Genomic DNA, 24,589 nt, shown 5'->3' with positions numbered 1-24,589 from the left:
AGTAGGGTAAATTGATACAAAGATATTCCTCCCTCTCTTCTTTAATATTACACGATCAACGAATGTCCGACTTTATTACCAGTGTATAAGTCCACCCACTGATTTTTGTAAAATTTTGGGGGTTCGAAAAGTCGATTGATGCTCCGTGATATACTGTAAATCGTTTGAACCCAATATGTGCAAATACAATAAAAAATGCGAGGCTATTTTAATTGAATAGTTTTAATTTTGACGAAACAATCTGTTTTGAGGAAACAATCTGTTATTTCAAAATATCGATAATTGCAAGGATTGATAAGCGAAACGAGCAGGAGGCAAACTCCATATACAGTTAAGATATAATTTTAAAAAAATTTTGTAAACATTTGAAAATAATAAGTAAATCTAAACATTTTGGCATAATAAATGTTTTTCTGTTTTATACATCCAAAAAAGGTAAAATAATTTATTTTCCCTAAAGCCTTATACAGTAGTGGATACTGATATCAGCTAAACATAGAAATATTCAAAGTTATCATTCACTTTTTTCTTTTCCATTTACAGTATGCATAATGGTTGTAAAACGGAAGAAAAAAAAAGCTTTATCGAAAAACGTTAAAAGTGGGCGTTTTTTTCTTTCTACATTGCAATCGTCATGAACAAGTGATCTTATTATCGCATTACATCTGCTATTTAGATAAATAAGTTAAAAAAGAAAAGAACGGTCACATTGAATTAATGTCCATAAGTGGAGCGGAAAAAAAAAGAGTTCTTATCGTAATTGATTAGAAAAGAGCGATAGTCAAGGTAAAAATATAATATGCTCGTTAATTTAAACCCCTTTGTTTCAAAACAAAAAAAGTGAGAAAAAAATTTGCTTTGAAGATGTATATCTCCAAATATGACTTTTTAAATAAAACAGATCCAAATTTTTCTGTATAATAAATTTTCAATCAATTGTTAATTTGAAGTATTTATTTTTAAAACACATTTTAAAGTTTGAAGTATAACAAATAAAGAATCAACTGTTTCAATATTTTTTTTAATTAATAAATCACACTAAATGTTTTAACTGAGAAACGCAGGAAATACTTGATGAAAAAATAAAATAATAAAAATAATTTTTTTTTAAACTATTGTTAACTTATTTTTATAAAGAAACAAGTTGAAAAAGAGCTTTTCAGTTAAAAAGAATATTGCTTTAAAAAATCTTTTTTAAAATACTAGTTCAAAAATCAAGGGAAAATGAAATTGTAACAAATATTTCAATCACTTATTTTAAATCACTATTATAAACGAAATAAAACAAAATAAAAATAATAAACATATTAATAAATAATAATAAATATAGAAAATTAATAATAAATACAGTAAAAATAAGTAAAATGAATGCAAATAAAGTAAAATATGAAAACAAATAAAATAAAATGAAAAGAAATACAGTAAAATGGAAAAATGAACGCGTCGACTGCTACGATAATGTAGTTATAGATTTATTATAAATACTATNAAATTTGGGAGCCACGTAAGAGAATTATATATATTAGATGTTTAAACTGAAAAACGCATGAAAGACTTGAATAAAAAAAATTAAATAATGAAAATATTTTTTTTTAACTACTGTTAACTTATTGTTAAAAAAACAAGTTGAAAAACTGCTTTTCAGTTAAAAACAATATTTGCTTTAAAAAATCTTTTTCAAAATCGTTCGAAAATCAAGGCAAAATGAAATTGTAACAAATTTTTCAATCACTTATTTTAAACCACTATTATAAACTAACTAAACAAAATAAAAATAACAAAAATATAGTTACATAAATAATAGTAAATACAGTTAAATTAAGTAAAATGAAAACAAATAAAGCAAAATAAAAAAAAGAACTGCTGCCATGCTAGTTATAGATTTATTATAAATGCTATTATTTATAAACTGGCTAATTATCTGACTTTTCACTGTAACTGATCCACCGATTCACTGATTAACGCATTCGCGGATTCGCTGATTTGGCAACATGCCGATAAAAATTCTTTTATTTTGCATTCTTTTCTCTTATTATTAACACGTTATTAAAAGATCTAGAATCATTTGCTAACCCTTTATAATATAAACACAAAGATAACCTTTTAAAAACAAACGTGAATAATCTAACAATTGGGTACTTGCACATCAAGAAGATCACAGATACCCACTCATGTGACCTGTGATGTCAGCACCAGCTGATCGACTGAAATATAATTCTACCTCTTCTACATCTTTTACTCAGATTTATTATTTGTTTTAGTACTTTATTGTAACCGTGATATATTTTTCTTTTGTGTACCTGGCAACGTCGATGCATAATTAGTTTGTTTATGTTCCACATGGCTTCGTGTCTGTCTGTGTGTTAAGTCTCTGTGTAAAGTGAAAGAGTTGAAATACTTGTGAAAGAATATAGAATACGTCACTTAAGAGAATTGATGCTAGACAGGCTTAGTTTACTCGAAATGGAATGGAAAGAACAGTTGCTGACGTAAACAAATTCCAAATCAACAACCGATCAGGATCGAGATACCTACACAACGTCACTTGCAGGCATGCCATTAATCAAGCTTTAAAAAATAATAAATAAAATAAAAAATAAAACTCGGGATGAAATCTAAAAGAATGATTTCATAAAAATATTAAAGTTATAATTAAATGTCTTGAATGGTGCTTGCAATTCGTCTAGGATCAAAACTTTTTCTCTTCAGACTAATAAAGGTTTTTTTTTTTAAACAAAAAGCGAAATTAAATTTAAAAAAAATTAAATAAATGTAACTCCGTAATAGCAAAAAATATTATTTAACGTTATTCGCTACGCTAATGTAGCTCGAACATGCACTATTAAATGCCATGAATTTGCAATTTGATAAAACCAAAATACTTTTTCTCTTCAGACTAATAAAGGTTTTTTTTTAAACAAAAAGCGAAATTAAATTTTAAAAAAATAAATAAATGTAACTCCGTAATAGCAAAAAATATTATTTAATATTATTCGCTACGCTTATGTAACTCGAACATGCACTATTAAATGTCATGAATGGCACTTGCAACTTGATAAAACAAAAAACCTTTTTCTCTTTAGACTAATAAAGGTTTTTTAAACAAAAAAACTAAATTAATTTAAAAAAAATAAAATACGAATAACAGCAAATTCGTTCTGTCTCCTTTACAAAAATCTTCATTCCTTTCCCTTTTCTAGAAAAATCACCGCCAAATGTTCGTTTTTGGCATTCATTAACACTTACTTATATCACCATTCTTTATTATTGTTCATGACCTGAAAAGTTTGAATGTCAACTTAGTGTCCTCTCATGACAGGCATTAATGATTATCTCTACCATTCACGCAATCATGTGCCCACTACCTTAAAGGTACAAAAACGTCATCATTTTCTCCATAAAAACACGAAAGATTCATAAATCATACAAGGTCGATATGTTTATTCATAAATCTAAGATCAATAAAAATACACTTTAATCACTGAGGAATCTCAGAGAAAAATGATGGGTAAAAAAAAAAATTCCATATTTTGTATTTTTTTATATGGGACATTTATAACATTTATTTTCAGAACTTTATTTATATGGGATTGATAGTCTTTTATTTTTATTTAGCACTACTTTAGTTAAACATTATATTACTTTTGTTATTGTGAATAGCTTCATTTATACATATTCAATTTAGATTTACATAGTTAGCATAGTAAAATAAAACTTTAAAATCAAGTATCGCGACTTGATATTTCATGGATTTTCTTGTATGATTTCAAGTTTAAAATTACATTCAACTCGCTTTATCTTCGTTTTATTGGATTTAACAGATCTGCAAAACAGTTTGTTCGTCAATAATAGTTAAGATTATAAGAAAATGACAACAAAATAAACATGTATTTTTCGAGAAAATTTTAAAAAATTATGATTTTTAACATTAAAATTTTATATAAATTTAATATTAAAAAAAAGTTTTTATCCGTCTTCAATTTAGCTTTTAAGTCAAAAAAATCGAATCAAATAAAAATATAGAACCCAGTCGCGTTTTTTTTTCTTTTTCTTTTAGGGCTGAACGACTTCAAATAATGGATTATTAAATAACGAAAAATGGATTATTAAATAACAACAAAACAAACAAAGTTGTTTGTTTTGTTGTTGGTAACAAAGTTGATATTTAGAGTTATAATTATATTTTTTATGTATCATATTTAAGAGACAAAAAAGCAATAAATAAGTAAACAAAAATAAATAAATAAAATGAATTAGAAAATTATGCGCATACCGGTTATAAACATTTGAAGTAAAAAGAAAAAAAAAAACGACAGCGAATCATGGAGAAAAAAAAATGGTGAAACAGAGAAATTCAATTTAAATATTATTGATATTTAATGTTAATAGTACAATTCCATTAAATATATTGAACAAAAAAGAGTTTCGACAAAAATTGGTGAAATGAAAAGAAAAATAAGTGTCAAATAAAAATAACAAAAATAGAGTGAAAGTTCCTGAAGTAAAAATAATCAAAATATTAATTCTAAAAATAGTTCTTGCCGTTTTACTCAATCACTTCTACTTTTCCCCTTAGGTTGAAATGAGAAGTACTTATTCTCAAACAGAAGAAAATATTAGAAAGGAAAATTTGGTTAAATCCAAGCGTTATTTTAAATAAAAAAAACTGTTTTGATTATAGTTTTTTTTATCCCTTGGAAATTCGCAGCATATGTGTGAGAAAAATTCTATACTTCCAGCTTAAAAATTATAGACTTGTTACCGATATTTGGAATCATAATATGATTCAAACTTGATAAACCGCTTTTGGATTATTCTAAATTCGTTTTTTTTAAGGTGGATTTACTTTTTCTGCTTTTTACATTTTGTGGTCTGAGAGTTCTCCCTCTTTCTTGTGAATAAATTAAAAAACTCATTTTAGCTTAAGTAATGGAAAATGAAATTTGTTATTTATAAAAATTGAGGCGGCATGAAGAATGATTACAAAACCATAGAATTAAATTTTTTTTAAAGAAGTTTTGATTTTTTTTTCGCGTTTAAAGAAGTTTTTTCCCTCTAACTAAAATTGAATTATGGTCATTTTAGTTCAACATATTATCGTGATTATAGAGTAAAATTAGTGATCGCCACCGGCCACAAAGGAACTAAATATAAAAAATGGCGGTTGAATAATTGTCTTCAAATCTCCGCTTTGTATTTACTTATGGCATGCATTTTGTCTGAAATGCGCCCTACGTGCATTTTATTATTATTATTTTTAATAAATATGAATTATTATGAATATTCTATAATATTCTGAAAATTACCTAAATAAACGTTTGTTTCTTAATTTATTCCCCCTCTTTTTTTCTTTTTTTAATTTCAGAAATCAATCTTGTGGTGTTTACCGTATTTTGAAAATTTTCTCAAAAAATATATTACTTTAAAATTATAATCAACTTTTTTTAATTGTTTAAAATTTTCAGTTTTTGAAAAAGTGACTACCGTGAAAGTTCTACAACTGACTAGTAGCGAAATTTCATAGTTTTTGTTCTATAATCGGGAAATGAATAATATGGCATAACTTACCCTATAATTTGGTTCATCATCAGCATAACAATAGTACCAATACCGCTTAAATTTCAACAGTTTTCTAGTCCACCGTGCACCAAATTTCTAAAGTTGGTTTGTAGAACACTATCCAGTGAAACAACAAGCGCCATTTTTACAAAAATTGCCTCACTGCTCAACTTAAAACGTTTTCTTATTCGGTTGGTTTGGATTTCATTCAGAAAGTTCATGAAAAAGATCATCAATAATCCTATTCCGATTAAAGAAGTTGAATTACTATAACAAGATGTTATTCATTATGAATACTTAGAAAGCGACGATTCATGCAATATCATTTTAAAGAGTAACTCATCCATGAAGGATGAAATTAGAAAAGATTTCACTTTAATGTATTATTTCTAAAAAAAAAGAAAAAAAATAATAATAAGTACCGTTCTAGACAGGAAAAAGCGTATTATTAGTTCTCCACTATCATGAACTTAGACGTATTTCACTAAGAATAAATCAAGCCTCTTTTTTCAAAATGGATTCCGGAAGTTATGCATGCAGGTAGTCATTTCCGCGCATTTAATTCATATATCGTGATATGAATATACAAGTATATTCAGCTACCATATAATTCTTTATACTTGTTTATTAAATGAAAAAATGGCCATAGTAGTAAATAGTTCTATTCTTCTCATTTTTGATGTGTTTTTTTAATATTAACAAAATTAATCGGGAATGAGAATTGCTACTATTTTTGAAATTTGTACAAATTGATTGAGTGTTTTTTGTGGTAAAAATTTGCTTTTTAACTCATTAATACAAGTGTAACATATTTTCAAAAATATTTTGTAAATTGATTTAAAAAAAATGTGAAATCCACCGAGAATTAAGAGAAAATAATGCTAATGCATTTTTTGCTTTAATAGAAATAGTAAAAAAAAAATTGCGAAAATTGGAAGCACAATAAAAATTTGCGAAAAAACACCGAAATTATTTAAGAAGCAAAGAAGAAAAAAAAAAGTATTCGTACAATCATAGCTATTAAAATATTTACTGAATAAAAAATTATACGATATTTATACCTTTTGGATATTGCAAAGATCAGATTTTATAATTTGAGAAAAAAAAACAAAAAAAAACGAGCGTCTAATAAGTGTTGCCATTGATGAAACTTGAAAAAAAATTATATTTAAAAGAAGGGTATGGTACAGTATTTACGTTGCACAATAGGCTGTGGCGAGGGTCTGGAAAACATCCCTGAGGATGATCCGAAAACAGCATGCACCTGAAAAAGAAGGCAGAAAGGGATTATTGCAAGCAATTTTCTTCAAATTTATGCCAAAAATAATTACAATTCCTTATTGTTTCCTACAGTTCTATAAATATAAATTGCGGGCGCTGATTTTAAAGATGTATGCATTTTTTTTCTTTCAAAATTCACTGAAATTGTTTACCAACTATGCTTGTACTAATCCTAACTATCTAATTTATTCTTGGCTTGTATTTTAATTGAACTTTATAAGTGATTTTTTAACTTTAAAACTTTAAGTTTAATTTAATTAAAGCCAGTTTTTTTTATTTAATTTTTATTCTAACATATATTGGAACATGATTATGAGTTTAGCATGCATAAATATATATATTTTAATTTCTGTAATTTTTTCAATCAAATTTGAAAACAAATTGCTTTATTTCACCTCATATTTCATACAGGAATAGAAAGGAAGAATAAAATAATTTTTTTTCAGTACAACTATGTTTAATGTGACTTTTTAATACAACTTTGTTTAACGGGACTCTTTATTCCAACTTTGTTTAATGTGCCTTTTTAGCAAAATTTCAGTTCAATGCTAACGTTTGATACTTAAGAAGAAAGAACTTCAGAACATTGAAGAATTGAACTTTCAAATTTAACACGCAAAAAGTAAATAAAAGAGTTGGCAACAGTTAGAGAGAAAAAATCACAAAAACGTTTTGTAAGTAAATAAAATGGTACTCTATTTAAAAACAGCGCATTTTGTATATAGGTACTTCGTTAGCGTGCATTACACAAGCGGTCATAGGTTTGGCAATTTATTCCTCTTGTTAATCACATGCTTAACAAAGAAAGGGCATCTTTTACGTGTCCTATTAATGTCCCTCTTTATTCACCAACAAAAAAAAGTACACCAACGAATGTTCGAATTAACTCTTGGAATCATTAGCAGAAGATCTACGTGGATAATGAAGAAAACTATTTCGGTCGCCATGTTCTGAAAATAGCAAAGATTTCCTTGATTCCATCGCCTTAGAAAGAAAAGCATGGTGCAGTGCCAAGAATAGTACATCACCTGCCTTCCAGTCGTATGGTTCAAAAAGTGCCTCCCTCATCATAATACAAGACTCCCACATTTGCACTGCAGACAGTCAGCTTTCAGAATCCTCACGAAACTGCACGTCACAGAACTGGCATTTATTCAAATTGGTTTTTGATTCGTTTTTCTCCTCAGACTTACGCTGCGTATGACTTAAAAAAAGCATAACTAAGCATTTGCTTTACAGTTAAAAGCAAGCGAGGAAACGTATAGGGTTTAGATAAAGCTTAATTTTTCAAGTTCAACAAGTTATTAAAACTGTTAGTACCTTGATAATGTTACCTTAAGCCTTACTATTAGGGTCTTGTGTACTGCTTCATATTTTAATAATCGTGTACAGGAAATAATGTTGCAACCATATCAGAAGATTAGAATAACAATAATCACTTTTTATCTAAGCTTGCATTGTTGTCTGCCATTACCTTGTTCTATCGTTGCCAAAGCAACTCATCTCAAAACTGAATCGCTAGATTTTAGCGTTGCAAGATACCACAGAATAAGCGCAAATCTTAGTTGCTGCAAACTTAAAAAGATTCTAAATTGAAGCCGTAATGGCTCAGGGGATAGAGCGCTCACCTTCCAATGAGGCAAACCGGGTTCGAATCCCAGTCGATACGAATTCCAACCGACACAGTGCTGACTTAAAATATCCTCAGTGGTAAACGGATAATGGGTTAGAGTCCCCTTCCCGTCAGGCTGATCGTGGAAGGTTTTCCTCACTATGGAACACAAAGGCGGGTTAGTTCCTTCAAAAAGTCCTCCACGAATGCAAATTTCTCCCAATACTAGCTCCAGGAGTTTCCTTGTCTTCTGGATTGGATTCAAAATTACAAAGCTACGGAGTTGAATATTAGCAGTCGTAAACCCAAAAATTGGGTCGGTTGTTCAACGAAAGTTATAAAAAGGTTCTAAAGGTTATACGAAGGTTCTAAATTAAATCATGTTTCTGTTCAGGTTGAAACATACCATCGTGTAATCAAGTTCAATAGGGATTAATTAGTACCATAATATGACTAATTTTATCCCTTAATTAAAGAGGGCAACAAATTTAAACCATATTACGGTTAAATCTGACATGGTTCAAAGTTTTTAATACGATAATTGTAAAGATTGCCCCTAAATAGAATGATAAGATTTATTAGTAAATTCTATAATGTAAACATTATATTTTGTTTCTGAATGTGCATATTTTTTAGCTTAATTAATTGTAATTTTTTCTTTCACGATAACGTCACATTACGTCATATTAAATTTATAATTAGCCAATAACTAGTACAAAAGCTTTTAAGTTTTGTGCTATTATGAATTAATGTGTTTGCTTCGCGTATCTCACTAAAAAATAAATAAATATATGAATGAATAAATAAATAAATGAAAATAAATAAATAAAATTAAAATGATTTTAATAAATATTTAAATCAATAATAATAAAATACTGGAACTCTGAATAAATCATGGCATTTGTCGATTCAGAAATCCATCAGGTTCGACAAACACGCCTGACGTCGATCGCAGTTATCCAATTAAATCTGATTTAAATTGCACAGCATTATCACTTCACTTCTTCTCGAGTTGCAAGTACCCTTTTTACGTAAAAAATAAATAAATAAAAAAAAATCACGAGGACCATCTAAATAATGACTATCCATGATAAATCATGTTTTAGATGTATGTTGCGATAGCCAATTTATGATGTAAATAATAAGTTTTTACTTTTATATTAGCATTTTTTAGCCTTGGTTATGCAGTATGCAAAATTATATGTTAAAATCATTTTTTGAACTTTCGTATAAATCACAGTGATCGACACAGGGTCTTGTTACATGCAACTAAAACGAATTTTCTATGTATAACATCGTTTTATATAAGACCTCTGAACCAATAATCCGATTTTCCTTTTGTTGCATAAGATTAATATACATGTGAATTCTTCATTTACATAGTGCATGTTTTTAAACTCTAATTTCGAAGATTTTTTTTAAATAAAAAATGCGTTGAAAAAAGGAATTGTTTTTTGATTATTAACGTAATTGGTTTTCGATATGAAGTTATTACCGTAACAAAATTCAGTTCTGACCCCTTCCTCAAAAACACAAAAAGTACTTCTTTGATATTTTGTTAGATATTTGGAAAAATCTTTTCTCTTTGATTCTTGAATTAGATTTTTATAAATATACTAAAATACTAATTTCTACTTGTTTTAATCGAACTAAAACTAAACGTATCCCTCTGGTTTGTATCATTATTTATATTTTGTATAAAAATTCTCTACAGAACTTTTTAAAAATTAAATGAAATGAAAAACTAAAATGACATAAATAATTAAAAATTTAAGAGGAATTTTAAATGGGCCTTCAACAATCCTAGGCCCTTAAACAATTGCCCCTCCCCTTCTTGAGTACGGCCTTGAACAGAAGAAGTTCAATGACACGAAAAAGTAAAAATTTTGTAAAGTGCGGATTTTTAAAAATACTTAGAATTTGTTATTTATCACAAATATTTACTTAAATGAATAGAAAATAGTTACTGTTAACCATTAATTAAATAAAATTTTCTTAAAATATTATTAATTGCTGAAATACTTTGTTAATTAGCGATCTTAAAACATAATTCATGTTTCTATCAAATTTTTTTAAAATAATTAATACTTTGAAATATCACTAGGAAATCGCATTCTTTATTTCTGACTTTATTTCAGATTAAAAAAAATTATAACAATACATTACAAATTAAATAATTTTATAAAAGTAGATATTTAAAATCACTATTTTTGTTGAAAATTTCTGATTTAATTAAAAATTTTAAATATCGTAATGTTGTTCCACATTTTATAAAATAATTATTGTATTAAAAAAAATAAAAAAGAATATTAGTAATTTTTTTTAAAGTTTATATTGTTCCGATATATATAAAACCATCATTATTAAAGATGTATTTTTTTTTTCATGAAAAAAAAGCACTTTTATTTTTATTGACTATTTTCATATTTGTCTTTTTTATTAAAAATTGAAATTTATCTTTAAATCTAATCATATCACTGTAAAAAAAAAGAAGAAAAAAAACTTAATGCTGGATGTATGAAAAAAAATACATAATTCCTTTGAAATACTTTTTTTTTCAAAATTTTTGTTAATAACATATAGGTTTAAAACGAATCTGTATTGCCCTGTGAAAAAAACAATACCTCACAAATGAAAATTTATTTGTTTTTATGACGAAAAAAAGAATGTCTATTATTGCAAAATGAAAAAAAAAAATTCCAACAAATAAGCAATTTAAAAAGTTGACTCACAATGTTAATTAAAAAAATAAGTTTGGGGGTTAAGCTGCAGCCCGCCCTCATTTCATACATTCACGTTCGATACGCGATTTCTTACTACACATACCCAAAAAAGGATATATACCTCATAGTAATATCTGATTGGGTCTCATTCCTAAAACAACCGTAGCATGAAACGAAAAAGCGTTGTTCGGTCTGCGCTGACTCACCTCTAACAAGAGATACTCATAGGCAGATAGCACGAGCTACGTATAATAAATAGTCCATGTTATAATTTTTATTATAAATAATAAAGTCACTCTCGTCACTTCTAACAATTCATTTTTCTCCTTAAAAAAAGAAAAATTATTTAATAAGAACGATAAATTTGCATAAAGTCAAAAAGGAAGCATTTAAGTGCAAATACAGAGCTGGTGAGTTTGTAAAGCCGCGTCTTATTGGGTGAAATTAAGTGCTCCCTAGTTTTAAAGCATTTGATCTCACAAATGACAGCGTAGCTGACACTGGTGTGGAGACTATACGCGGAAGAATACAAGAGCGAACCCTCCCGAAATTTTCTGAACTGAAAGAAGCCGGTGTTATATTAGTCTACCAAATATTAAATAGCTTTTGGGATATTTAAATAAACACCATGGTGAGTTTTATTTTACTATTTATGGATAGCATAAGAATTTTTATGTAGATTTAATGTATTAGTACTAATAGTTACTGTAAATTGTGTGAATATACCATGAAGTTTCTTCTGTGCCGGTGTCGATTAAGCCTAAAAATTCGTCAAGTGCTTATCTTTCATTGGGATTTCATGCACAAAACTAAATGCTTGTTCGTTTGTCAGCTAAGGAAAGACACCTCCTTACCTTGGAACAACAAAGAGTGAAGTAAATAAGAATAGCTATTTAATTCTTGTTTTGTCCGCTGAGCTATTTTTAGTTTCAATGCGACTGAATTTTCAGGGCTTGGTCTGCAAATATTTTTTTGGCAAGCACAAAGCTATCTGCTTGGTGAAATTTGTTAGCATAGTTAACGAAAGTTCTCAACTTGAGTTCTATTGTGGTCCTGTTACCTAAAACGTTGATAGAGAATAAAAAATGCATTGGTCAATTTTCCTAGAAAGTTTCGTTTTCGACATCTACAAATAACAAGTGATTTGACGTGTCTAAAATGTGGATCAATGATGTGCAGTTTAACGTGACGTCTAATTTGTGGATATAATACACGAAGGATTACTTTCACATAAAATTTACATTTAATTTAATTAATGTTTTGGTAAAAAAAAATTTAATATGCCTGGCCCGGTAGGTTATGTTCTTGAATTTATAGTACTAAATTTTATGAACTTAAAAATTACCAATTTGTTATTTTTCTAATTGTAATTGGCACTCTTTTAATTTTATTTTCTATTGGTTGTCAAGCTTTTGGGAGTAATTTCCGTATCGTGATCTGTGGCAGAATAATCGCAGTCTTGGCAACTTTCGAGCAGCAGCCCACTAGAAACTTTAAAAAAAAGTCACTCGTTGCCCCCCCCCCTCCGGAAAATCTGTATATTTTTTTTAAACCTCGTTTTATTGGCTAAATATTTATTTGCAATGTACTTTTTTTATCCATAAAAAAGTTAAAAGAAAAAAAATGTTTCTCTAATTGTCAGGCAGTTAACAGGTAGGTAATTCATTTAGATATGTAGAAATGCTTTAAGGCAAGGGAAATTCATAATAGGCAGGACATTTTCTATGTATTTATTTTTCTGAGTAAAAAAATGTTTACCTGAAAAATAACCTATGTCCATTGGTTCGCATTTTTGATAAGTTTTCTGCATTTTTGCTAATTCTCAAATTTTCTTAATTTTGGTAATCTATTCATTAAAATTTCTCTTCTCATTGTAAGATTACTCAAATATGAGAGTAAGATTACTCATTTTTAGAGAAATTTGTATTAAACTGATTTTTGAAATTGTACAATTCTAATATCACTATTAAAGAAACTGACTTGGGATTTATTTTGCAGTCTGCGTGAAATGAGCGAATAAATAAGCCCTCATAGATACAAAATAGACGCATCGCAATGCATAAATTGAAAATCTTATTTAAGCATTATGGGATTTTTAAAATCATTCTGAAAGGTTGGTAATAACTGCTGAGTGCTATATAACTACATGGAATAAGTTAATCAATGTGGTTTAATTATATAAATATTATATAATTATTAGGTTGAAACTAGGGTTTTGAAAATAACATAATTTGTAGTGATCATTACTGTAAAAATGAATGCATTTTTTACTTTTAAAATTAGAACTATGTAGCCTGATCACTTTATTAGACAATGTTTTGAAGTAAACTATAACATAGATAGTAAGAATTAGTAATTTTTAATTTTAGAGTAATTTTTTCTAAATGCTAGAACTAAGAGCTTAAGTCCCTTGAAATGTTAGAATATTTTAATGTAATCTTCATAAGCAATGCATCTTATCAAAATTTTAACACTATTAAATTTAATATCAGAAGTATTTCTATGTTGAATATCCTATTTCAATGTTTTTGAAAAATTATTTTTCTGTAAATGTATGTCATTATCTAAAAAATGGTTGTTTCAATCTTCAAAACAGATTTTCTAACCTTCAAATAAAAAATATGTTAACATATTATCAAAAACCACTTTGCCTGTCCTAGGTAGACCTATTGCTAAAACATGTTGATGCAAAGTACAAAATTTCATTTGATATGATGGATCAACTTTGTTGAGGTGAATAAACAGTGGAAATTGTTGAAGAAATGGTCACTAGAAAATGTAGTAAATGCAAAAAAGTTTCAGAAATTCGTATGAAATCACTACAATTTAGTGTTTCTGAAAAAATTAATTCGTTAGTTGAAATGGACTTGATTTTACCAGTTTTTAAAAGTATTTCTTGTTATAACTTGCATTTATCTCTAAATGAGAGAAAAGCCTAGTGCCAATTCGACATATTTAAATTTTTATAAAATATTTTTTAGTTTAATTTTCCCGTTCAGTTGACACAATTTGCTATAATCAAACAGAATATTAAGTAAGAAAAAAATCCTGGAATTAATGGGTTAATATTGACAGTCCTGAAACAGATTTTATTGTTACATATTGAATCATAAAATTGAAGTTTTTGTAAAATAAACTAGTCTACTATGTGGTAAGGTGAGTAACTTCTTAATTTTTGAACTAAAAATCTTGAGAGAAATTCTTTTAAGTTTTAATGTGCATTTTCAATTAGTTTTTTATTAACTCTGAATTTGTTTTAAAACATAAATGCTGATGAAATGAAATTTTTTCCACTTTTGTATTCCATTGACATTAACTATAAATATTATACTATGTAATTCATTTATTTTATTTTATTTATTTTTTTTTTAAGATCTATCCTATCCTTAAAGAACACTTAATTTATTTAGATATAAGTGAGCATTTTTGTTTGAAAAAAATTTTTTTCAAAAATTATAACTGGCTTTGTAAATTTGAAATTCTGGAAAAACTAAATGAGAATTTATTCTTCAATTTTTTTTTAAAAATATGAACAATTTAGCTATATTAAATTTTATGTTTGAAATTTACTAATCGTTTAATTGTTTGACATCTTTGACTTGCAGGCTAAGTGGGGGGCTTTCTGTATCATGATCTGTGAGTAGAATAGCCACTGCTGGACAAGCATATGTTTTTTGTTTCTAAAAATTGCAAGTTATCTATTTGGCACCTTGGCGATTGTAGTTTGTGCACCAGGTCAAGATACAGAAATGTCTCTCATGGAAAAGCTAAATTTGAAGAATTGAAACTAAATGATTTTATATCCAATAATATCTGTCGTGCTAATTTTTTTGTTTCAAAATTATATATAGGCCAGTCAATTTCAGTTTTTTTTCTTCAACACTTAGCTTTAAAAAATTTTTAAGCCTCCATTTTTGGTTTTTCTACTTTCATTAAAGAAAAGCATGTTGATGGAACGTTTCTAATAGACTTGATTATTTATTGTCCCTTTTTTTTCTAGCATGGTTTACCAGATAACTCAGCATTTAAGCAATATTTTAGAAAGAATTTTTTCTGTTTCGCTTTAGATTTTTCTTATTGACTTTTTTATCTTAGTTTTCTTCTCATGGCAGCATTTTTTAAAAGTGCTTCTAATGAACGTTATTCTTTTATGATCACTTTTTCTAAAAATGTGGCAGTTTGAAAAGGTTTAAATATTGAACAGTTTTTGTTTTGCTTTCTAGATAGCTTTTTCAAATGTTATTTTTTATACTCTTGTTAAGACATGACAAAAGTGTTTCTGTCGGATTAACCTTTTCTTAAACATAGTCCTTGGAAAACTGATATGTTAAGCTTTAAAAAGAATTAAGATTGATTTTCATTTTCTGTTTTGCTTTTGTGTATTATCTTTTTTATAGAAGTTTTTATGATAGCACTGCTGCGTTTCTGATAGACATTCTCTTTATTCTTTAAAGGGTAAAATATTATTTCTAGTAATTAAGTTTTGTTTTAAGAATTAAGGGATATATATTATCTTAAGCATAATGAGGGGTCTGTTAAGAAGAAATTTGGGTACGACAATGGACCCTTCACGTAATTTATCTTTTAATCCGGCCCTTCACAAATTTATCTCCATTATTGCTTTTTTAATCAAATAAACCCTTCCCAGGGAAGGGGAGGAAATAATTGCTGTTTATTTTTTAAAATGTAATTTTTATTAAAATTAGAATTTTATTGTTGAATATTGTTCTTTTTTTGCAATAACCGGAACTCTATTTCCACAAATTTAACAAAAGCAGGACCCTGGTTGAAAGAATATGACTTAACATTTATTTTTATTCACAAATTACGAGTAATTTTTTTCACAATTTTACAAAACGTACCTTTCACAAAATGTCTGGACAGACCTCTTGATAGTTTTTTCCCATTTACCCCATACCAATAATTCAAGTAAGTTAAGATTATTTTTCAATAATGACATTTTTTTTTAAATTTATTTCTGTATAAAATATATTTGTATAAATATATAGTATATATATTTAAAATATTGTTCAAACCTCAAAATCAAAGCTGATAAGTTTGCTATTTCAGCAAAAGCAGTAATAAATCTTGTAGAGAAAATAGTTTTTCAGTTTCACAAGTCAACTAACTGTAGAGTAATGTTATGAAATTTTGAAATGGTGAATTGAGAGATCCACTAATTCATATAATAAATACAAAAATGTTAAGTCAGGGGTCTGTCCAGACCGAATTTACTACAGTTTAGCGGTACCTTCACAAATTCAACTTTAGGAAAAACTGTAGTTTCACAATACTTTTTCTTAAAATTTCATTTTTGTATTCCTTAAGAAATGCTAAATCCATATTCTTGCCATATTTTTGTGTTGGATTTTTAAATATAATTTTTAATTTTTCACAAATTATGTCTAAATTTTCACTAAGTAACTCTCAGATAAACCTGGACAGATTGTAGTAGTCTATATTTCAAGTTCTTTTTGCTGTAAAGAGGAATATTTAAGATTGAATAACCACACAGACAGTGTAATTTTTTAGATTTTTGAAGCAGTGTTTTTGATAATGTCCACCGTCAAAAACTTGCTAATCCTAATTACTGTTGTCTTATTGCTTTAAACATCCACATGCTGAATTAAAGAGGTGCTAACAGGAGGTCATCGAACCTCTAAGTGCTGCTACTGAATTTTACTACCGATATTTTTGACTTCTATGTTTTACTGTGCACTTTTTATATGGATATCACTTTATTTATAATGCAATGTAATATTCATAAGCCATTTCTTTGAGTTTTAAATCTTGTCATTTTGTTTATCTTGAAGACAGTTTGAAGTACCAGGTACATTTATATTAAGTTAAATATTTTGACTGTGACTCTTATTTTAAATCATATTCTTCTCACTGTAGGGATTAAGATGTTAATTTATTGGTTCTTTTTAAAAACATTGGTAAATGTTTTTAATTACTTATGGATATATGTCATTAAAAATGTTTTGCTTTTCTCTTAGAGATTCTGTTCTCTTCTATTAAGATATCCAAAAAGAAGTTTCTTATTGAAATAATAGAGAAATTTATTTCTGAGAATATTACGTGAATAAACTTTTCATAAATTAATATTAGGTTCTTTTTATGTTTAAGACTTCATGTCTGATAATATTCAATAGATACTTTTCTATGTAAAATATTGGTTATTCACTTTATTATACTTATTAGTTTGTCTAAAGTAAAAACTCCCCTAGCCATTCTTCTGGACCTGTGGAGGTGACCATGGTAACGAAGTATAACTATTTCAAGTAGAGGTGTGGGGCCCATAGTTTGGGAAGGTTTTGTTAAGCTCTGGTCCCAAAAGGAAGGGAATCTTTTTTCTTCATTCTGTGTTAGCCCTAGAGTGAAGAGAAGCTACCCTCCCTGAAATGCTGCTATTGTTTCCATAGCAGTAGACAACACCAGACTTAGTGGCAGAGGAGTTCTTACCATAGACAAACTATAGGTCTTGTCACTCCTTATAAATAAATATAATTTTACAAATATTTTGATAAAAAATTTAGAGGCTGCTGAATCAACAGTAGTAGGCTTGTCAAAAATTCAAATTTGTTTATTAATATTCTCTAAATTTTATTATTTAATGTTCTTTTTTTCTCCCCATAGTCATCTGGAGTAACAGTATCAACAGCAGCAAAGACTACTTATGAAGAAGTTAAGAAAGACAAAAAATACAGATACATTATTTATCATATTAAAGATGAAAAAGTAATTGATGTGGAAGTAACTGGTTCCCGAGAAGCAACCTATCCTGAATTCCTTGAGCAGTTGCAGACTTACAAAGATGACTGCAGATATTGTGTATTTGATTTCCCTGCTAACATTCCCGTTGAAAGTGGTCAGGAAAAGTCCTCTATGTCAGTTGATAGGCTAATTCTTATGACATGGTATGTAATTTGTACTTTATTTTTTTAAATTTTATATTCGGACTTAACTTTCTACAGTTTTGACATACATTAGTTTCGACATTTGACTTACTGTGATTTTAATTGTATCACTATATTTAAGTTTCTAGTTCATATGCAAAATACTGTTTATTTATATACTTTTATATTGTGTAGATAAATTCTAATTTTTTGGAGTTTTCTTTTTATTGTCTTGGGATATATTTTCATGAAGGAAAATTTGAATATTCATTTAGCCAGATTTTCAAATATTTAAATGGCATATGAATTAATAAAGTTTGAGATTAAATTTGTGCATAATTTGTAAGTTAATGTTTTCTTATAAGATTTATAAAAATATATCTACTATAATTAAAATCAGAATTGTTATTAAAAATAAAAACTATTTTATTTGAATTAATATTTAAAACTTAAATATTTAGAAGTACACATATAATCAAGTAATGAATTCATATTTTAAAAAACTGAAGTATTTCTTACAGTATTGAGCTTAAGTAGCTATATTTATAGTTTGTCTAGTTTAATAATTAAATTTTCCAAGAATATTTCTTTTTCTTAACAATTTTGAGTGACTTTAATTAAATTATCAAATTATTTATAAAACTGATCTTTTTATAAAAAATTTCATTTAAATAGATTTTTATAATTCATGAACCTTTTTAAAATTTTCCATTAAATGTATATAGAATAATTTACGTGCAAAAAACAATTATATCTATTGCTTATAAAAATTTTATGCTTTTTCAAATTCAATGCTCTTATTTACATGTAGTTCATATATATCAACCAGAGTAACTTCAAATATTTTTTATTTTATTTTTTTCAGTATGTGTTTTAATCTAAACTAATTTACTTTTCTAGGTATCTAATTTTCTAATCTTTTATGCTCATTATTGGGTTGAGCTATGATTTTATTTATTCAATTAGGTTTTAATAATTAAAGGATTTTCACTATTTAGTAAAAAATGTTAAATATTTTATCTTATATATTTTTTTAAATAAAATATTTTGCATTTATGTTATCAGTTGTTTTTGTTAGTAAATGGGAAAATCATGCAAATCATAAATTCATATTTTTGCAAAGAATTTTAAGAATTCAAGTAGATAATCATTGAAGTGCACTATATAAAGACAGATGATATGTGAGATCATGATACATGAGATGCAAAAATATGTAGAATTTTGCAAGTTTTGATTTTTACAATAGGTCTTAAAGTTCTTAGTGGTTTTAGGTCTGACCCCAAAATGCTTAATTGCACTGAGCAATCTTAATTTGAGCTTGAAAACTAAAATTTTCTACTTAGAGCAAGATTTTTATAGCTCATTGGTATATTCTAGTAATATTTCGTAAATAAATTCTCTGTGTGACATAGACCTGACATCTTTTAATATTTTAATTTTTCCATTTACCTCATATTTTTCTTTTTACTTACAAAATAAAGTGAAATCTATTAAAAAGAAATTAAATAAACATTTACATTAAAAATGGCATATTTTACCACAATAAGCTAAATTTCATGTTCAATTTACTATGCTATTCTGATTTTTTTATAATGTACTTCAGTTTGCTGTTCATTTTTCATTTTGCAATTTGTTGCAATTTTTCTTAAATTTTTCACCTTTTATAATTTAAAGCTGGAAATATTATATTTAATAGATTTGAAATTGTGTATATTTCCTTTTCAAATTTTGAGATTCAGTTGTCATTTCATCATTTAGATATTTTAAATTAGTTAGACAATTACTACTTTTTAATCTGAAGGGATAATTTTTGAAAATATATTAAAAAATGATAGTTCATAGAAATATTCCTGGATTGAATTTAACATAACCAAGCAGATGGGAATGGAGATACTATAAAAATTGCTTGATGAGAAAATTATTACATTTTGCTGGATTTGCAATCCATCTATCTAAACCTAGCATACAAAATATTAAGTGTTGGTATTATGTGATCATATATATTCACCAGTAGAATATAGCAAAATTTATCTGAAGTCTTACTGAAAAAGTAGTCTCAATTCGTTTTCTTGTACAGCAAAAAATTCTTGTAAAATGTAACATTTATCTCAATAATATTTACTACAATAAAAAGGTTTCGTAAAATTTAACATTCTTAATGTTGGAAAATAAACATCGTAACCATTTTGATATTAACACATTGATACACATATTCTAATCAAGAAAGAGTGGTTTAAAGGCTTTTAATTGAAAAATTACTTAAAATATTAACCAGAATAAAAATGAGTTTTTCATTCTTAATTCATTAACTTACGTTTACATCTAATGTGAACAATTCATGTTAAACACCAAGATAAGTACTTTCAAATTAATTATATATTTAGATATTTTAAACTGTATAATGCTTTATTCAAATAAACTTCAAAGTTTAAGTGGGTTTAAAATTATAAATTCTCAGAAATTTGATGTGTAATGAGGCAAGTTTTTTACTTTTGTGCAATTTATGTTCCATACAGTAATTCATTTAATTTGTACGTATCAGATTTTATAAAGTGCTTTTTCATAGAATATGATGTACTAAGTATTTTAATACAAGTTTAATAACTTTGACTTTAACTTATAATTTATCAATGTAATTGTTTTAAGAAAATTAAATCATTTTTTTTATGTCCAATGCCATGGAATTGCCCTTTAGTTATGCAACATTAAGTTTATATTTTAATAACTAAATTTAATATTAAAAATGTTCATAATTATAAATTTAAGTTCGACTCTTATATACCTTTGTCTAAAACATTCATTTAAGAAATTAAATTTTTCCAAATTTTAATTTAGTTTTAATGAATTTTTTTAATATTAGATATATATTTTATGAAAAGACTTCTTCAGGGTTTGGTTTTTGATTGTAAAAACTGGTTTTTGGCATGTCGTGTCAAACACCTGTCAGTGTCAAGAACTAGCATAAACTGTAGATCTGACAAAAACTGTTTAAAACGTGGTACAAGTTGCTTTTTTGGCAGGGCATTTTATTTAATGTTAAATCATGCACAATGCTTGTCTCTCTCTACTACTATAATTGATTTATATTATATATAACATATAAATAATAAACCTAAAATTATTGAAACTAATAATAGGTTTTTCTAAAAAAATTTAACTTAATTCTTTTAATTCATTATTTACAGTATTATAACTATTCAATTTATATTACAGGTAGTTTTTTATTAATCTAAATATTTCAATTATTTTATGGTACAGTTTTTAGAATGAGTAAAACTAAAGCTTTTCCCAATACTCATCTGATCCCAACTTATAATTTTTTTCATTTTTGATTCTCTATATTTGTTATTGCTTATATGAATATATCTGATTTCGCAAACAAGGTTTTGGAGAATTCAAACAGTCATGGAAAATTTTTGTCTAAAAAAAATTTCAACAAAATTTTTGATTTAAAAATTTTTTGCTTTCCAAAAAATTTTTTAAAAGAATGTTAATTTATTGTTTAATTGGAATTCCTAAAGTTTAATGTTTAGAATTGTGTAAAATTAAATTATTTTCCCTATATAAACTGTACTTTCCAAAAATATTTTTAACCTGTTATAATACAAAATGCTGTAATTGTGGGGGAAATTTCTATTCAAAAACTTAGTTCTAAGGAAATATTACCCTCTGATAATATTCTGTACTCCTGCTTGTATGTGCATGAATATTTCCAGTCAGTTCAAGTTTCAATCAATATTTACTACAGTAATTAAAAAATTTTCTAATTACATTATATGTTATAATAGTTACAGTACGTTTACGTTCTAGTCTATGCAGCTCAGCACCAATCAAAAGAATAGCTTGGAATTTCCGTCTTATTCTGACAACACTAAAAAATTGAGTACAAAAGGGGCTCATAATTTTTTTATTGTGTGCTTCATGAAAAGGAGCTAATGAAAATTGATTTACATATAAGATTGACATATTATATATAAGATACATATAATAAGATTGACTATTTTTTTTTGTTGGCATAATTGTTTTTGTATTTATATTTTCAATGATTAAATAAACATAAATCTCCATTTTAGAAATTTGTATTTATAATTTTATATTCTACAACAAAATCTAAGTTTTGACCATAATTGTCAAAACCGTTAAATGCCAAAATTATTCAAGAACATAATTGATCACTTGTAATTTTATATGTATGTTAATAATACAGGGGTCTGTCCAGGCCGAATTTACTACCGTTTAGCGGTACCTTCAGAAATTCAACTTTAGGAAAAATGGTAGTTTCACAAAATACTTTATCTAAAATTTTATTTTGTATCCTTAAGAAATGATAAATTTATATTTTTACTATGTTTTTATGTTGATTTTTTAATATAATTTTTAATTTTTCTCAAATTATGCCTAAATTTTCACAAAATAGGTACCTCTTAGAAAAACCTAGACAGACCCCTGAAATATGTATGTTTATAATAGCTAATAATTATCCAGACACCAAAATTTTGGATTTTTGATGTGACTTTTAAAACTGGTTGAAATCATCAATTGTCATCAAACTTAAAAACCGGAGTTTCTTCCAAATTGTTTTTTTTTTTTTTTCCCTGGAGTTTTTACCACTGTCAGTCCACGGTTATAAGTATAACCCTCTGGTTAAGATGAACAAAACCCTGTTCTTTAAAATTCAGTCTCTTAAATTTATAAAGAATCTCTAATCAATTTTTCCTTTTGTCTGATGCCAGTGTTATCTGATGCCAATGTTACATTTTTATAATTTTTCATTATAAAAATTTGTAAATGTCTGTTAGTTTGTAGAATCAGTTACCAAATTGGATGAGATTTTTTTAATTTTGAAGTGAGACTAAACTTAAAATTTTATTATATTGAATATTTTTGCCTGTTGTGAAGAAAATTTATAAGTGTCTAAAACCTTAAAAAAAATGTTAATAAATTGTACCGAATTATAGGGCATCTATTTGCATCTCTCCTTTGTCTAGGTACTGAATTTTTTTTAAATTTAAATTTCTGTTTCTAAGGAATTTTCCAGCCTATTTAAATAAAATTTTAATCCCATTTGGAACATTTTTCTAATCCAATTAAAGTAACACTGAATATATACATGCATCATATTTAAATGTCTGAAACAGTTATTTATATATTCAATTAAATGTGATTTACACCTGTTTGTGAACAACCTTGCCATGGAAATTATATTGATTTCATAAATGCATGAAGAATCTCTTTGGTTAAATATATTTATTGATTTTAAAAAGCTGAGAAATTTGATTTGAGACTGTCAAATAACCTTTGATTGCCAAAAATTACAGAAGTTCACCTAGCTTTAGTTAAGGTGAAAGATCAGTATTTCTGTAATTTTTCTGCTCTAGTCATTGTCTTGTAAAACTAAAAAAATTATTACTTTACCTAATATCTTTTACTAAATTGCGAAAACTTTGTTTTAGGTGTCCTGAAAGCGCCAAGATCAAACAAAAGATGTTATACTCTAGTAGTTACGATGCCTTGAAGAAAGCTCTAGTTGGTGTATACAAATATGTCCAAGCTTGTGACTTTGAAGAGGCCAGTCAAGAAGCAATTGAGGATCATTTCAGAAAAGGCAAATAGGACACTTGCTTGTGTATCAGCGGTCTTTATGGTACCGGAGGAGCGACTTATGAAGTGTCTTCTCGGCACTTTAAAACGATCCCTCTTCCATTGCTTCTGTTTATTTTTTTTCAAAAAAAAAGATGCCAGACTGGGATGCTCAGTGTAAACATCTTAAAATTACAGAAATATCTGGGAAGTGCTTGTAGAGCATCTTTATATTTACTTTTGTATGCTGATTAATATTTAAATGTGAAACATGTAGAGAAGTTCCTTTTTTTATATACCTATATATCATTTTCTTAATTGTAATTGGCAGTCATAAGGAAATCGCATGATTCTACAACTGTTTTGAAAAGGAAAAATTATTTAAATGTTTGTATCGCTCAACATGTGATTTTTTTTTTTTTAATTCTATGATTGAAAGGGATTAGTCAATCTGTTATTTCACTTGGTACCATTGCTGTGCAAACACTTCCAGTGTCTCTTAAATAATTTATGTCATATCGTTTCCTTGTGTTTTTCATATGACTGTATTTGTATGTAAGCACCAAAAAACAAAATAAAATAATTTGATTTTTTTTCAATGAAATTATGTGGTCATAAATTGTGAAATTATATATCTGTAAGCATCTGATAACTTTTCTCTTATACTACAATATCTTTATAAATTGTAACGAACCTAACCAAATTAATCTTGACTTTTTTTTCATTCCATCTGAAAATTTTGTAATTTCTTGCTAGAATGACTAGATTCTTTCATAATTTTGTTAAAAGTAAAATAAAAATTTTTGTCATTAACATTTCTGCCTCTTTAACTTGGTTTTTTATTTTGTTGGAAAGTTCATTTGCATTTATTGACTAGAATGCTAGATGTAAGTTGTAGTTTAAGTTATTCCTGTTCTTTAGTAAAATTAAAACAC

The 24,589-nt window shown here is 26.8% G+C and overlaps 2 protein-coding genes across 3 annotated transcripts in view; one reads left to right on the top strand and one right to left on the bottom strand.

Moving 5' to 3' along the window:
* The window catches only part of LOC122268301 (uncharacterized), a 52,868-nt gene extending 41,483 nt beyond the window's left edge, over positions 1-11,385 (bottom strand). Inside the window, exons 1-2 of the mRNA XM_071179074.1 lie at positions 11,297-11,385; positions 6,757-6,823 (exon numbers count right to left, since the gene is read on the bottom strand). Coding sequence (XP_071035175.1) covers positions 6,757-6,823; positions 11,297-11,301 — 72 coding nt within the window. The 5' untranslated portion in view covers positions 11,302-11,385. The remainder of the gene's footprint in view (positions 1-6,756; positions 6,824-11,296) is intronic.
* A 223-nt stretch (positions 11,386-11,608) lies between these two features.
* LOC107440922 (Cofilin/actin-depolymerizing factor homolog tsr) lies at positions 11,609-24,469 on the top strand. Of its 2 annotated transcripts, none has more exons than XM_043046660.2 (3): positions 11,609-11,806; positions 17,815-18,095; positions 23,528-24,469. In XM_043046660.2, the coding sequence occupies exons 1-3, from the start codon at positions 11,804-11,806 to the stop codon at positions 23,685-23,687; spliced, it is 444 nt and encodes a 147-aa protein (XP_042902594.1). In that variant the 5' UTR covers positions 11,609-11,803; the 3' UTR covers positions 23,688-24,469. The 2 variants fall into 2 exon arrangements, with proteins under 2 accessions (XP_042902594.1, XP_021004051.1); XM_021148392.3 differs by having other exon boundaries at positions 11,609-12,467.
* Positions 24,470-24,589: the final 120 nt, after the last annotated feature.

Source organism: Parasteatoda tepidariorum, chromosome 3, assembly GCF_043381705.1.
Source record: "Parasteatoda tepidariorum isolate YZ-2023 chromosome 3, CAS_Ptep_4.0, whole genome shotgun sequence".
NCBI classification, from domain to species: Eukaryota; Metazoa; Arthropoda; class Arachnida; order Araneae; family Theridiidae; genus Parasteatoda; species Parasteatoda tepidariorum.
The sequence above is the reverse complement of the archived record's forward strand: the minus strand, read 5'-3'. Positions and strand labels throughout refer to the sequence as shown.

Bases quoted from the DNA above. Each gene is read 5' to 3' on its own strand.
- LOC107440922 (XM_021148392.3), top strand. The intron at 18,096-23,527 runs GTATGTAATTTG...ACTTTGTTTTAG, and splicing joins AGGCTAATTCTTATGACATG to GTGTCCTGAAAGCGCCAAGA.